The following is a 16,007-nucleotide window of genomic DNA, read 5'->3' as shown; positions in this document are numbered from 1 at the left end:
AGCAGCAAGCCTCGTTTCTCCCTGTTCTCCAGCCTAGGCCCTGCTCTGTGGACAGAGAGGAGCTTTGAGGGTGTTGCATGACACAGGCAGAGCACAGCCTCAGGCAGTAGGCTCTAGTTTCCTCTCAGGCCAGATAACAGCATGGGCCTTGACCCCCTGATGGTGAGGCTGGCTGGGCCAAGGTGGTACCTGAGTTGGCGAGGGCCAGAGCTTTAAGCGTGACAAACTCCTCCTTTTCCACCTTAAGCTTCTTGTAGCGTCGCACCAGCTGTAAGATGGCCAGGTAGAGCTCCAGCAGCCCCGTCAGACGAGAGTGCTCTTCATCCATGATGTAGTCCTCAGCATAGACAAGCTTGTCCTCATATGGAAGGGAGCGGTACACAATGCCCAGGATGAGGATTTCCATCCAGGCACTCTGCAGGAGGCTCATCTGGTCCCCAAGTGAGAGGTTGGAGAACCCTGACAGGGCAAAAGACATGCAGGGTCAAATGGGTGTGCAGTAAAGCCTCTAGGACCCTAGGGTTCTTAGTTTCCCTGGGATTCACCACAAGCATTCTCCCCCATTGGCCTGCTGCTTTAAAAAAAAAAACAAAAAACCTTACTAAAGTGACCCTGTCCCTGTGGCAACCAGCACGCATGGACCTTACCCTTCTCTGCTCCCACCCACAGCCTCACACAGTAGTCCTGATGCTCTCACTGCACTTACGGCAACCCAAGGTTAAAGACAACCTCTTTTCATTGAGCTCTGCTTCTTCTATAGCAGCAACTCTTTTGTACCACATCATCCTGGCTCACTGTTCCTCTGTAGTTTTGCGCTGCAGCCTATTTAGTCAGCCCCAGCTGACCAAAGAGCAGAGAAGAGCTCCAGATAGCAGAAAAGAGGGCTTCTGATGGCATAGGAGGGAAAGACACAGGCCTGAATTACAAGTATACGACAATCTCTCATTTTGGCCAACAGGAGAAAAGGTCCTGCCACAACAGAGCACCAAAATGTGTTCAGAAGCTGAATACATTTATGAACAGAATCCTTTTATACTCCTCATCACTCCCTGAGCTCCACGCCATTGTCTTTCTGCACCTCACAGCCAACAGCCCTACCCACTGTCAAAAACATCTTCATGGTGCCATACAAGTACCTAAATCACAGCCAAACCCAGTAGCAATGGAACCAGCACCCAGAAGTGAACCAAGATATTCTCCTCAAATCAGAAGGAGCAACCACCATCTGGAGATAGACCACCCTGACAGTCCCAGAGCTGACTTGAGAAAGTGGAGAGGCTAAAACACAGAGGAAGTGTCTGTCCTGAGGGGAAAAAAAAAAAAAAAGTGTGTGGGAAGGAAAGCTGTGTCTGTTACGTCCTCTGTACCAGGTAACTTTGAAGGCCAGACCATGGAAGATCCTGGTAGATGGGCACTTTGCAACAGCCATTATAGAGATGGATGCCAAGCACAGTGTGTTTGTCCCATCTAGGCAGCTCCTGCCTACCACTGACAAGCAGGGGCTGTGCTTTTTGGCAGCTCCTTGCGTCTACACGTTCCTAGAGCTGTGAGAGAATGGGACACCCAGGCACCCCTCAGCTGAGGGGGCAATGCTCCACCAGCCTCCCCTGCCAGTTTTCTCCCCAGATGCTTATTAAGCCTTGTGGCTCACCAAGAGGCCTGTGAACTCATTAGCCTCTGTCCAGGAGCCTCCCAGTCCCACTGGCCGTGTGCTAAGCTCAGCGGGACTTCTTTATCCCACAGCTCTCCCTGCTCGCAGTTCTTGGCCCTGCATCAGCGCCTAGGTAGCCAGCCACCATGATGATCATTTGATTTCTCTTGTTATCAAGTTGGCAATTAACAAAAGAGCTGATGATTGCTATATTGACTGACCGTGGGTTCTCTTTTTCTATCTGCACTATCTCAGCTGGGGAAGGCAAGGCAGAAGGGTGGGTTAGTGGTATTTATTTATCACTACGCCATGTTTTGTGTTTGTGTTGCCAGGGGAAGCAAAGGGTGATAATGGCCTGGCAGCCCTTGGACATCCAATTTCCCTTATCAGGCCACTGAATAGAAAAGAGGCCCCAGGCCACATTAATTAACAGATACCAATCAGCTGTCACGTGTTGTGTGTGCAAGGTCTGAGGGGAGCAGTGGGTGGGAGGGAAGAATCAATAAACCATTGGGGAGTGCCAGAGGGAACAGCTAAAGAGGAGTCCAGGCTACTGGAGAGAAGAGCTGCAAATCCAGCTCCATGACTGTGTGATTGATTCCCATGCAGCACAGCCTGTGCTCCACGTAGCTCTGCACCTGATGAATCCCACCCCTTGCTCAGGCTGTGACTACTTCAGGGGTGCCTCATCCTTTGCCTCACCCTTCTGCCCCTTACCTCCTGCAGTCAGTACTGTGCTGCTCCTGAATGCAGCTGTCCTGACTGAGTCCAGCTTGAAGGCTTGGGATCCTGTCTCCCCAGGTCTCCTGCTCGTTGCACAGTGAACTGATGAGATTAGCCCTGAGATGGGGTAACGGTGCTGTGCACAGCCACTGTCACAGTCTCTAGCACCTGGAATCTCTCCTCTGGTCACCCTCTCCTAGCTCTGATCATGAAGAACAGCCCAGTGTTTAGGCTGCTGCCTAAGACTAGTTTCTGTGTCAGTCATGTGGACTTTTTGCATCTTCATTCCCCATCTGGATTACAAAAGGGGTTATGCCATTGTCTCACTGCAGTCTGCCAACAAAATTTGTTAAAGATTGAGAAACAGTCATGTGGTAGAGTGAGAGGATTCAGGACAGACATGGCACACACTTTTCTGCTAGCAAATAAAGTAGAAAATTTGACTTGATCCTAGCAGTAGCCTGTACAACCAGCATCTCTGTTAATCACTCCCCAGAGGCAGTTATGGCAGGTGCGAATTGCACAGGAGAGACCATGCTTTACCCCGTGCCAAGGAGAACAGAAGAGCCAGCTGCAATTGCCCTACCTACCTGGGAAAGACCCCTGCCAGAAGCACTCCAAGGTCGCCAATGACTCCAGTTCAGGCAGGCAAGCGCGAGGGAGGGAGTGCTGCAGTGCCAAGCCTGGACTTGAATCTGACAGAATTGGGACCCTTTTCCTCCAGTGTTTACACATGTAGAATGCAAGGGCTGGAGGACTGTGCCTGTATCATTGCAGTCTGTGCACACAAAGGAAAATGTAACCTGGTGTCTCCCATGCTGTAAAACTTGAGATCAGGAAAGGTGAATATGCTCATTTCACCCAGCCAAAAACACAGGCCTGCTATTATAGATTTATAACACTGGAGAACCTCTAGTTGTGAAATTCAACTGCCTCACCACCTGACAGCTCCCAGGAATTGGTAGAGTCCAGCCTGTTTGCATTCCTGAGCTGTGTGATGGCACAGCATCCAGAAAGGGCCCTTAGTAATCTGTTTCTTACTGCTTTTCTCAGGTCTTATCCTGAAAGGTGCTGAATGCTCCACTGCCATCCTCAGGCACCCAAAAGAGAAGCCTCTGTCTCTACCACAGAGCTGCATGCACATTTCCCTCCTTCCCAGGTGCAGGTTGAGAAGAGCTACTTTATTTGCAATAGCTGATGTGACATTCAGGTTTTTTATTTTTTGTGATTTTTTTTTTTATTTCAGTGGTTTGGCAGTGGGAGCTCCCAGAATTTAAAAAAAAAAGTCACATAATTTGTGGCAAGTGGAGTTCATAATCTGTTAATTTATTATCATTTCTGTCATCCTGGAGGGCCATTAGCAGAGGTAATAAAGGGAGATGTAATTATAGGATCTGAGGCCACTCCAGACACAGCTGCTGTCACTCCACTTGCCATATTTCATTCTGTGCTAGTACTATTGCCTTCCTAGTGAGAACAGCACAACAGCTACCCTGGGATAGCCTTCGTCGTCACCCCTCAAGAGAAGTCTTGTCTCCCTGCATCAAAGCACACAGAAAAGGTAGATGTTGTTCAAAGACAATTAGCACGGGGGGAGGGTGAGTAGTGGGGAGGGGGCCTCATACAGAAGGGGACAACTCCACAATGGCTAAGCGTGGCTTTTGACCTAATGGCTAATAAGGCTATTGAGCTAATAATATTTGCTAAACACCATTAAATCATGCTTTCTTGTTATCATAGCAGAATGTCTTTAAGCTTACCTGATTTTATTTGCTAACACTGTGGGGTAGAAGTTTGTGCTGACACCTTGGATCCTGAAGGGTTGGTATGACTTTAACATCACACTGTTCTTTACCAATTCCAGTGTGAACACAAGGCAGGAATATGTGATTTTTGTTCCTTTCCCCATCTCTCTCTCTGTCCAAGATCTCCTGTACACAGTAAGCAATATCCTGTTTTGCTCAAAATCCTTGGAAGGCAGAAATACTGGGCATGGATAATCTAGACACCTGGCAGCCTCCTGGCCCTGCCCTGCTCTGCCCCCTTGCTGCCTAACTCAGTAAGTTTCATACTTGTTTCAGAACTATAAGGTATTTTGTTCCATTTTTATGAACTGTCTTTTATTATGTTTGTTTCTCAGTACTGCTCCCTTGTGTAACAATCCCTGGGCTCTCTCCTGTACACACAGTCCTGTTATGATACTGCTGCTGATCTGAACTGTGCCAGGCTGATGGCTGTTACCATGCTGCAGGGCCTTTGATAGGAAAGGAAAATACACAGAGAAGATTGAGATCATGGCAAGTATGTCCTGCCTGTCAGAAAGGAGAGGAAAAGCCCCTTTCACAGTGCAGGAGTAATCTCTACTATACTCCTGTTCTGGGATAACATCACCGTGGCAGGCTGGAAAGCTCTGTGGGAACTCAGAGCTGAGCATCCCACACTCATCCCTCAGCTGCAATCCAGGGAACTACAGCAGGTCACCCTGCATGAACAGAAATAGCCAAGGTTAAACGAACATACAACAGCACCTCACTGGGCAGCTGTAGCAGCTAATTGCATTGCATTAAAACTATTCCTGTTAACACCCCGAGTACTGGGTTAGTAGAGCAATCCAGGCTGAGTTCCCTAATCGCCACTGTAACCCCACTTGTGATGAATCAGCCCCAGATGGATTCCAGCACTAGTGATGGGTATAATCCTTGCAGGTCCTGCAGGTCTCATGTAAGAAGGGCACGACTGAAACTCAGAAACCCCTTCCTGAAAAAGTTTCTCCAAACTTCATAGTTCTAACACATAACAGTCCGTATTCTATATAGCCCAGGAAACCACTAACTCTTGGGTCACAGGAGAAATACTCCTTCTGAAAAAAGAGAAGCAGCCACCAAAAAGCCAAAAGAGGAGCAAAATCCATGGGAGAATTAAACTTTCTGATCACTCGTGCTATGATGTCTCACCGAACAAGGAAGAACTTAAAGCCAAGAAGCAAAGCAAGAGAACAGAGACCCATGCAGTGAAAGACACAGACAATGTGCAATATGGGCTAAATCCTGTGATCCTCTGGCTGAGCCTCAGATATTCTCCTGACACAAGGAAGGGGACAGAAGGCAGGAGACAGCTATAGAGAGCTGTTCATAGTGAGTGTCTGAAGCAGTCTTTGGAAAGCAGCCACATAATCCCCTAAGTTCCCTGCCCAACCTTCTCCACAGCCAAATCCAACCTATCTTTTTTTTGTGGAGGCGTGGGGAACTAGAGAGAAGGGGCATTTTCCCTTCCCAGTACAATTCTTCGTCCCTAGAACCCCTGTGAGGGCTGTGTCTGCTCCTTCAGCCTGGGTCCATCCTACCTGCAGGTGTGAGACACTTGCTATGTCACTCAATCACACATGCACCCTCATTGCCTCATTATTTGTCAGCACAGAAGCCTAGAGATTCACTGACAACAGTGAGTATGTCCTACATCCTGATGGGAGTCGTTCAGTGATGAATCCAGTATGACAAAAGCTTTCCTGAGTCTGGGCAAGAATGCCCACTATAGACAGGTGGGTACCTGCCTTATCGCTAGCAGTAGAGTTGTCACTGCCGTAACGTTTATTCCTCTATACACACACCAGACCTAGGTCATGTTGATGCAGTGCAAAAATCACTGAAGTCCACTGTACCATCCTAAGGGCTGTTTCCCAAGCGCTTTTGCTGTGCAACTCAACGCCAGGTACAACAGAGAACTTTATCATGTCATCTTGAAGCCTTCTGCATAATCCCAGGGCACACACACATACAGTCATCAATTTATGCGCCTACACCATATGAGTTTGTTACCAGTGAAAACCTACCACAAGCAGTTTTCTGTGACAGTGATTTCCACCCATCAACTATATGTAAAAATACTCGTTGAAGACAAAACTTATAAGCACAGTAATAAATAATAGCTCCCTTTGCTGTTCATGCTTATATCCTTGTAATTTCTGCAGTTTACCTGGGATGTGCTTTGCCCAGCCAATGATCACCACCAGTTCCCTGTCTGCCAGGTCACAGAGGGTTGTCAGGGCTTTGATGTCACTCTCTGGCATTGTTGGATCAGGCATGGCATAAATCTTCTCTGGCTCAGCCACCAGCAAGTGGGAGACGATCTTAGTCACTGCACATTTCAAAGGAGAAGTAGTTGTATCTCTTATGACATATAACAGTAGAGTCAGAACAGCCCTTTCTAGAAGGACCTTTCTGGGACAAGACATGACTGTAGAGGCCATAAGACCTCAGAAATGGTTTTGGTCACGACAGCAGATGACTACACTGCAGCTACACGAGCTGTAGTGATCTGCCTATGCCAAACCAGCTCTGTACAGGGATGACAAAGCAGAAAGCTACTGTAAGGTTGTCAGTCCTTGTCTCAGGTAGGTCCAACAAGGGGAGGAAGAGGCACGAATAATCAGTTGGTGGGATGTGGAAAAGCTTAGAGAACTACAGGTAGTTGGGATGAGAGAAATCAGCATGGGACTAGCTTTGTTAACAATCTTGGGTACCCAGGAAAAGATCAGAATATCACTGAATTGACTTACACAGTCTCCTCAGAAAGTTCTGGTATCTAACCCTGGGTACAATGCATACAGGACCTGAGCTGTACCTTAGGCGTACCTAATCCACCCCTGCACTATGATCATAAAAAAAAAATCCTAGTGCTGGTGACTGATATGGAAATTGGAAGTGACAACTGCTCCATTACACATTTTTGGAGACGAATTTAAAAAAAATAAAAAAGGTGGTTGCTCAGAGGACCACAATTCAAGACCAATACATACGTGGCTTTTTAGCTGGGGGAGGGATCTGTAGGCTCAGGTAAGCGCTACTCTCAGAATCCAGTCTCCTCTTGTATTTCTGACGGCCTCCACGGACCCGATCCAGACGAACACCTGCAGGTAAAACATGATAAATCCTCGTGATTCCTTAGTGCCACAGGGAACCTTGACATGCAGATGCTAAAATTTGCTAAGTAAGATGTTCCCCTCACTCCAGGGAGCTTTCCTTTCCCAAACACTTGAGATCTCAGCTGAACCCAGCAATACCAGCTAGACTGCCTCCAGCTCTAACCATGCTACTGTGAGCTTTACTTTTATTCAAAACATTAATGAAGACATAAATTAACCCATTCAAATTCTTCAATCACCATCAATCTGATGGGCAAATGAAAAGATTCAGACCTCAATGCCCTCTAGTTGATCTTGCTTTTAAAAAGAAAGATGTTAAATATCAGTCAAACCTGCAGATAAAAAAATAAGCTTTTAAATTGTTCTTAAAAATGAGAAGTTAAATGTTCTGTGGCCTTTCACTGGTTAGATTTGAAAAAAGTCACCTATAGCAAATAGATTATGAACTATGAATTCAACAAAGATGTTTCAGCCTTGATCAAGCAAGGCAACTGTAATAAAAGTAGAGCCCAAATAAATAGAAACAACCCCTACTACAATAAAGCAATGATAAAGCTGCAGCAGGGAGGCACTGAAGAATTTTTTGCAGCTCTTTCAAAATACAGTGAATCAACTTGCAGTAGCACATCGAAAACAGTTCCCAGTGACTAGGAAACACCAGCGACTGTCACCATGCAAAAAACCATAGCAGCATCAAGACACCAGGAACAGCAGCTGAACTGCTGTATCACTATGAAATACAATGTTAAAAACAAATAATGAAAAAAGCCGTAGATATTTGTCCAATTGTCAGTTATTTCTGGCCAGCCATGTGGTCTCTGGTAATCAGCTCTTGTGAAATTGGGGTAATTCAGTCTTGCTGGGAGAAACAGCTACTGAAAAAAAACCCAAAACAAACCAAAACCAAAACAAACTTTCAAGGTAAATGTAGAAGCATTCAAATACAATAAAGATTTGAATTTACACTATACAAGTAGTTCCTTAGAAACACACGTGAGTTTATCCAGTCTGATCACAGGAACCAATTATGTGATACACTTAGTAATCACATTGAGCCATTAATATTTTGCAATCAAGCCACTGCATAAACACAAACAACTAAAAGCAAACACTCCAAATCAGTTTTGAAGTGATACTTTTTGAACAACTTGTACACCTGAAAAAACCTGCAGTCTGCTGAGAAATACTCTAAAAAGAAGCACGTCTGTCGCTTGCATTGTGCATTTCAATGCCACAATTGCTTACTATGTGATGGGAAAGAGCTTTTACTGTAATGCTCACACCAGCCCCACTTTTACAACATGAAACTGCTACTTGCCACAACATCTAGATCCTGATACTCTTCAAGGCTGGGGCACCCAAACCAGCTTGACTGACAGTACCAAGAGACCCACAACAAGAAGAATAAACAACACCAATCAAGCCAACAGCACTCAGTTATACAGTCTGACAGCAAAATCTGTCTGGCAGTAGCAACACCCCCATGGAGGTCTAGGTGGCATTACCTGTAAGCCATGGTGTGTGGGGACAGAGGCTCATACAGATGATGTTACTAATGATATATAGCTGCTTCCTTTTAAGAGTCCTGCTGCTCCCATTGAACAGGAGAAGCAGGAATGAGCAGGTGTGAAGCTCTCCAGAGCAAAGGAACTGCTGCTAGAAGTGGCTGCTGTGGGAGGATGGCAGACGTTGGAAGATGGAGAGAAAGACATGAAGCTGAATAGGTCAACCCAGATCAAACTGAGTAGTTTCCTTCCCCTGCCTCATTTTCTCTTTCTGATTCTGTGTGGACAATTCACTGACATCCCTAAGCATAAGCACCACCTTTCTCCTCCATTATACAGCAGGGCTTTCAAAAATGTTGCCCATGGCTTCTTTTACCTCCATTCCCAGCAGCAGGTAGCCTGTGGGCTGGACTCCTTCCTGAGAGCCCCAACACATTCCAGAGAGTGATTTCAGAAAGGACAGCCAGGGAATCCCAAACATGAGATTATCTAGGGAGATCCCTGAGGAACAGCACTAATGAAGTTCTGGATTAAGCAGGAAAGTTTCATTTCCATCCGTGATTTCTTTCCCTCTATAAAAATGCCCTTGTTTCCTAAGAAAGAAGACCTCCATCCCATGGTCTGCTGAATGAATGACACCGACCTATAAGCCAGGAGAGGAGGGAGAGACACAACTTTCAAGAATTGACAGTAAACCAAGTAACCAGGTGTGAAAATTAAAAGGGTCAGGAATATACTGGTCAAAGATTATGGAGGAATCCAGAACAGGCTGCAGGACTTCAGGCCTGAATCAGAGCTCTCCAGGACCCTCGCAGAAGAAGGGTCACAGAGAGGTTTGTTCCCTCACGCCAGTGGGCAGGATGTCACTGGTGCAGGGAGACGCCATTCTCAGCCCAGGAGGAACCAACACACAGCCCCCAGGATGCTTTCACCATGCAGTTTGATGAGCAGCAGGGAGGGGGGACTGGGAGGTGTAGGGAGGAAACGAGGGAAGGAGCTTGTTTCCTTCTCCCAAGGAGAAAGATGCCATCCTCCAGTGCTTGGCAGAGGGATGGCTGCACAGTTTGCAGCGGTATTAGGGACCCTCAATCAGATTATAAGGACACAAAGGACTTAAGTGCATTAAAAAAAGATACCAGAGACACAGAGAGATTTACCCTCCATCCCTCTTTCCCTCACTGAGCAGACAGAGGTCTGTTTGCCCAAGGACTTTGGCTTGTTAATTTTGAACTAGTGTTTGTCCTCCTGTTGTTCCCCATCCTGTATGACACTCCTTGAGGCAAATGTTTTCAATCAGCATTTGCAAAGCCACTATTCTACCCTGTCATCATCGCTCCAGTCGCAGAGCCGGTGAATAGGCTGACCCCTGTGTAGCACATCCCAGCACCAGCTGCTGAGTGCAGCGACCTGCAGGTGCTACAGCAAACAAAAGCACTTCAACCCCCGAGTGCCTGACGGTGACACTCCAGGCATAAGCATCATAGCAAAATCCCTTCCCCAAAGATCTGACAGCCTAATGGGTCATATCTAGATGGAAGGAAAGGGCATGGCCAAAAATCAGGACCTGGTACTGAGCTGTGGTATTTAGGTGAGTTGTTAATGCCTGCTGCTCTGCTTTGATTTCCTCAGTGGTTGATTTTAAGATAGGCAGGCTGGTTACAATGCAGCTCTGAGAGGGACACTAAAGGACATAAAAGTGGAGTGGGGAGGCGCATTGGGTGAGCTCAGAGAAGCAGCATGAAGAAAAGCACTGAGCAGAGAAGAAGCGGAGTGGGATGTGAACTTAGATATGAACTGAAGTGAGAGAGTGTAAGGAGAAGGGAGATAGGAGAGAGAGGTCTGGAGCAAGGCTGAGTGGTACATACACTGTAATTCCAAGGGTGGATTTCACACCAAATGTGCAGCCACCTGAGCTTTAACTGCAAGGGGCAGTGGCCACTTATGAGATGCAGCTGCTCCGTACTGAAGACTCTTACATAGGTTTTGGTGCCACATCCTGACAGCAAGACAGCAGCAAGAGAAAGCAGTTGCCTTCCAGCTCCTGCACAAACCCATTTCTCACAAGGATCCCAACTGACCAGTTTCCAGGAGAGAAGACGCTCGTCCTACAAAACTGTCACCACCATAGTCACTTCTGGATATCCTGTCTTGACAGTATCAGCAAGGAGGGGCTGCTAGAGCAGCAAAGGAGGGCTTACATACACACAGTGAGATGCAGCAGTATAGGGCGAAGTTTGGGAGGTACTGCCCCTTGATAACCTACCTTTCTGGCAGCTGCTTCTTCACAAATGCAGGATATATGTGCTGGAAACATCCCCTCTCCTCCCACTCCCGTGTTGCAAGGAAGTGCTGCTGTTCATTGAATCTTGTTATGTTTTGAGGGACCCTGCATAAGAGTCCTGGCACCCCATCTGACCTAGGTGTGCGGCTGACCCTGGTGTCCGCCGTAGGGACTGAGTCCCACCTCACTGGCAGCACGGTCTCAGCTCCCCAGCCTGCCTGAGCCCCCTCTGACCTAGCAGGGAGGAGGGCAGGGCTAAGACTTCTGCAGGACTTTTCAGCTCAGCATGCAGCCTGGGGTAGGGATGTCAGTTTTCTAAGCGTCCTGTGGGTGCCACTCGTGTTCCAAGTGCTCTTGCAGACAGGTCTGTGCCAGCACAAAGCCTCTGCAGTGGGAGAGCCGATCTGCTGATCTGTTCAAGCTCCCTGCATTTCTCTGACATGCCCCTCGGAGAGATGTCTGCCCGACAACTTTGGGATCAGATGTCCCCATGCTGACTTGATAACATCAGGCTTCAGGGTTTTTTTCTTAATGGAAGTAAAATAATTCCAGCTTTTTTTTAAAAGCTGGACCTAGGCCGAGTCTGTCGGAAGTAAAAATAGCCGAGTATGCAGAGGCGACGGCACACAGAGTCAGGTTTAGTTTCTCTTTTATTTTCTGGGGACTAAAAATACTCTTAAAAGCTCTGTGAAGCTAAGCCCTGGCCATTGGGAAATGCAGTCTAGGCCCAATATCAGCTGTCGCATCAAATTACTAGCCTCACCTCACTTTCCATCGAGCCCTATCACATGCCCATGAATTGATAGGAACAGAAAGATCTATCTTGCCAAAAGAGCTAACGGAGGAGCCAAGATACAGGGTTTGCATGGTACAATATGTGTCTAGACCAAGAAGGACACAACCAAAAGAAACAGGGCAAGTGCTGGCCTGGGAGCGATGCCCACAGGGCCTGCTTTTGCTGAGCCTCGCCAATACACCAGCCAGGTCCTGTACCCACTGCCCACCTAATCCTTGAGCTGCAGTTTCTGCATCAGTGCAGTCTCTTGCTCTCCCAGGGTCTAAGCTGGGGTTGTGCTCTGCAGCTAAGAGAGATGCTCCTGTCCCCAGAAGCTGCAGTCTAAAGTACATGGATTGGCACTCCCCAAGGAAGCTGGAAGGCATAGCCTAAGAGCAGAGAAGAAAGGAAGGGAGAAGGGTTGTGCCCAAGGTGTCTCCTACAGAATTTCCCTCTCCCTTTTGCTCTCAACTTCAGGAGAGACAACTGGATGTGGCGATGCGATGAGTGAGCCAGGAGGACCATAAAAGTTAGGCTTGCCAAGATGGGGAAAGAAATAGACTATAGGGAAAGGCACCTCTGTCTAACAAGAGTGTAGAGGCTGCAAACTGACTAGGCTCTCTTTTCTTACTCTGAGATTCCGGCATGGGAAGGGGGAAAGACCTCTTTATACCATTAGGCTCTTATACTGCTGCAAAAAGAGGCCAGCCCCAGGAAAATGTCTTGGTAGGTGACTGGTGCAATTATCCAACTCATTTGAAACATAGGAAAGTGACTGGAGGGTCGCAGGTCAGCATGGCTAGAAAAACGCAACGACTAGCATGGTGCAGGTCAGCAACCCCAGGAGTGACACTTGCAAAGGGAGGGTGGAGAACTATATCCTGGGGAGGGGGGCAGCAGAGTTGAAAAATCCATCTCCTGTGCTACAAGGACCTAGAGAGATTAGATCAGATGTTGCAGCCTGCTCCACCTTTGATGTTTTCAGGGATATGCTAGTCGGGTAGGAAAGCTCCTTTGCTCTCTGTCTGGCTAACGAGTCCCTGGACTCAGAGGAACAGGTTAGCCCTGTGATGCCTGATGATAGCCAGTACCAGAGGCTGTCATATGCCTTGTAACAGTGACAGAGGCATCCTTGCTCCTCACACATAGAAACACAGGCAGGTGGTTGGTCCAAAGCATACAGGATCTGGCGTAACCCACACACCTTGCAAACCAACACTTCTCCTCCACCAATGCCAGCAGCATGGCTGCCAGCTCTACAGAGGTGTCTGCAGCATTAGCCATTGTTGTCTCTCAAATGTACAGCTTCCTTCCCATGCTGAGCCCCTCTCAGCTCACCCCCCAGTCACCCTGGAAAGTCAGGAATTAACAAAGGCTTCAAGGGCAGATGGAAGTAAAGAATACCTCAGTACCTTGTTCAGCTCTCTGTAATATCCCCCACGCATTCACCCTGTGTTCATCTTCCATACAAATGTTCTCCTTTAGTTGCTTCCCTTCCCAACCCTCTAAACAGTCTGAAGCAGGACAGCAGGTCTACTGGCTATGTCATCCATGGCAGCAATGCCTGCAAAGAAGCAGGCTGAGGGACACTGTGTGAAAGGAGCAGATGCAGGCACATGCCTGCTGGGAAAAGACCACGATGCCTTTCACAAGAGGACCTAAAAGATGACAAAGCACCAGCCTGACAGACTTTCCAAGAGATAGTACTCATAGCTGAATCCCCAAAGGGGTGTTTACTGCCTAGAGGAACCTGCAGCCCTGGGTGTCATCTAACTCATCTTACTTTAGACTTTGATAGCTCCTTTCTGTGCATCTGGGCTCCCTTGACAGGCAACAGAGAGAACCAGGCACCTCCAGATTCATGTCACTGGCCAGACACTTACCTGAGGAGGAACAATGACAAATACTTCTCTCCATTGACTACCAAGAGAAACATTGCAGAGTCAAACCAATGCTTTTTCTAGCCCAGTTTTGTGTCTCAGTCTATTTAGGTAGAGTGTACGAGGCTTTTGGAACAGGTAGAGGAGCATAAGCATGGACCAAGAACCAAATTTTTAGATACATGACACAATGGAGAGGCCCCCACCACTGCAGGGAACGAGGCCTGCCTGTGACAGAGATCCACAGAGGTGAGGGAGTTAGCCCCATCAACATGATGTGCTGCTGCTTTGGCCAGCCTCTTAGAGCACCTCTGCTTGGACCTTGCAGTCTTGAAGTGTCTCCTGAAGTCCTCACTTCAGCAGTGGCTTTTCCAACACTAAGAATTAGTGTACACTTATTATTTAATTCTTAAATTAGAACAGCTGTGCCAGGCAATTCTGAGTAAAGACCCTCTCAGGATACCCTGAAGCCCAAGGGCTGGCACAGTCTTTGAAGGTGAGTCAGGGGAAGAGATTGAGAATCTTGACAGACCCGAGTCCACTGGTGAATGTAGGTCACCAGAGGCTGTGAAAATGTTGATGTGCATGCCTTAAATTACTGTAGAGCAGTGGGACATACATCCAGTCCCACGCCACTCTTGCTCCCTCAGAGGATCTTACCTACCATGTTGTCAGAACTTCCTAAAAGCTTGTAGCACAACGGTTGGAGTCTAAACATCCCTGGATGGTTGCAGCTTTTATCAGCTTCCTCTTTTCTGTACATGTTATAAGAACACTAAGCACAATTTCTGGTGACAGAATGCACACAGTATTTATCATAAACCTGTGTAGAGGTCGTGCCTCTCTGAACCCATACAGATGTACATCAGTGGAGCCTCGACTTCATGTTTGATAGAATGGAGAATTATCTAGGTATGGCAATAACCTAGGCAAATTGATAATTAATATTAATGGGAGGAACCAAACCGAACAGATTCATAATCCACTGGATGTGGCAGAAGGTGTGGGGAAGGTTCTGGATGCACCACTCTTACGGCCGGAAAACAGATACCAAGTGCCATCAGCCCAATATGCACTTTGTGGACAGCCCATCCACTGGAAGCCTCCTCTTTGGAGAACTACCATCGCCCTGCCAAAGGCAGCACATGCTCTGTGTCATGCCATCACCCAGCCCAGCTCCAGCTGCATCGCAAATGCTCAATTCATGCCTTGGAACATAGTTGGGTGTGGATGATATAGACATCAAGATGCCACTCACTGCAGCCAGAGATCCTGTTTCAAAGGACAGGGGATTGCCTGTCTGTTTTTCAACACGGGTATTTTAGAGAATGAAAAATCATTTTTCATTCTCTTTTTTTCATTTGGGTGCCTCCAATAGTGATATTTCTGGCACCGGCTGCAGGCAGAATACTCTATAAATACAAAGCCATTAAATTGCATGCAGCAACCTGATCAGGGCTCCTTTTAATTTCCTGACATGAGCTGGCCACTAACCCAATTACCCAGAATCCCCGGAGGAGCCCTCATCCTTCCCAGGAAGCACAAAGCAAGAACCTGAGCATATTGCAGGGATGTCAGCTGAGCTTTCACTGAAATCAAATATCTTTTTGAGAACACATGGTCTGGAAGCAGGGATGGGGGCAGGAGGGAGAGGTTGCTGAAACACTGCTCCATTGAGAGATTCTTTCACTTGAAAACAGAAGTGAAACACCCTCCATTTGGTTATGTTGCTGAAAAGGAGCTCTGCTGTTGATTCAGTTATCTGGATTTTAGTGAAGGATGAAGACAAAGTTACTAAGTGGAAGTAGTCTGAGATTGCCAGTGCTTGGAATCCCTTGTTTAGATACTACATGACTGCATGCAATTTATAACATCACAGAGCCAGGCCTGCCCAGGGTGATAGATTTGTTTCCTTGGGAAACACTTACAACATCAGCCACTGGCTGCAGCTGGTAAGAGAAACAGCAGAGTTAGGAGTAAATACTAGGAAAGTTCCACAGGGTTTCCTAATCAGCCAGGGTCTTGAACAGGAGGAGCATGGATTTAAGAGACAGACACTTCTGAAATCTAGAGATTACAGGCTCACCATCTCTGAAGTGGAGCTGCCCCCAACATTCATAGAAATGCAGGAACTTATGCAGCACAAGGGTTATCAGGTTGTTGCAAGTTCCTGGGAGGCAGGGGTATTCCCAAAGCCACTTGGGACAGGAGGGAAAGGGGAACAATTAAGAGGAAGATGAACTGAATGACCTTTGTGGCTCTCTGCTCACT

General features: G+C 47.2%; 1 protein-coding gene across 1 annotated transcript in view; it reads right to left on the bottom strand.

Annotated features, from left to right (window-relative positions):
- The window catches only part of ESRRB (estrogen related receptor beta), a 134,719-nt gene that overhangs the window by 9,729 nt on the left and 108,983 nt on the right, over positions 1–16,007 (bottom strand). Inside the window, exons 4-6 of the mRNA XM_064460448.1 lie at positions 7,170–7,280; positions 6,347–6,508; positions 190–459 (exon numbers count right to left, since the gene is read on the bottom strand). Coding sequence (XP_064316518.1) covers positions 190–459; positions 6,347–6,508; positions 7,170–7,280 — 543 coding nt within the window. The remainder of the gene's footprint in view (positions 1–189; positions 460–6,346; positions 6,509–7,169; positions 7,281–16,007) is intronic.

The sequence above is a fragment of the Phalacrocorax carbo genome, chromosome 9, assembly GCF_963921805.1.
Source record: "Phalacrocorax carbo chromosome 9, bPhaCar2.1, whole genome shotgun sequence".
In the NCBI taxonomy this organism is placed as follows: Eukaryota; Metazoa; Chordata; class Aves; order Suliformes; family Phalacrocoracidae; genus Phalacrocorax; species Phalacrocorax carbo.
This window is presented reverse-complemented; position numbering and strand designations above follow the sequence as displayed.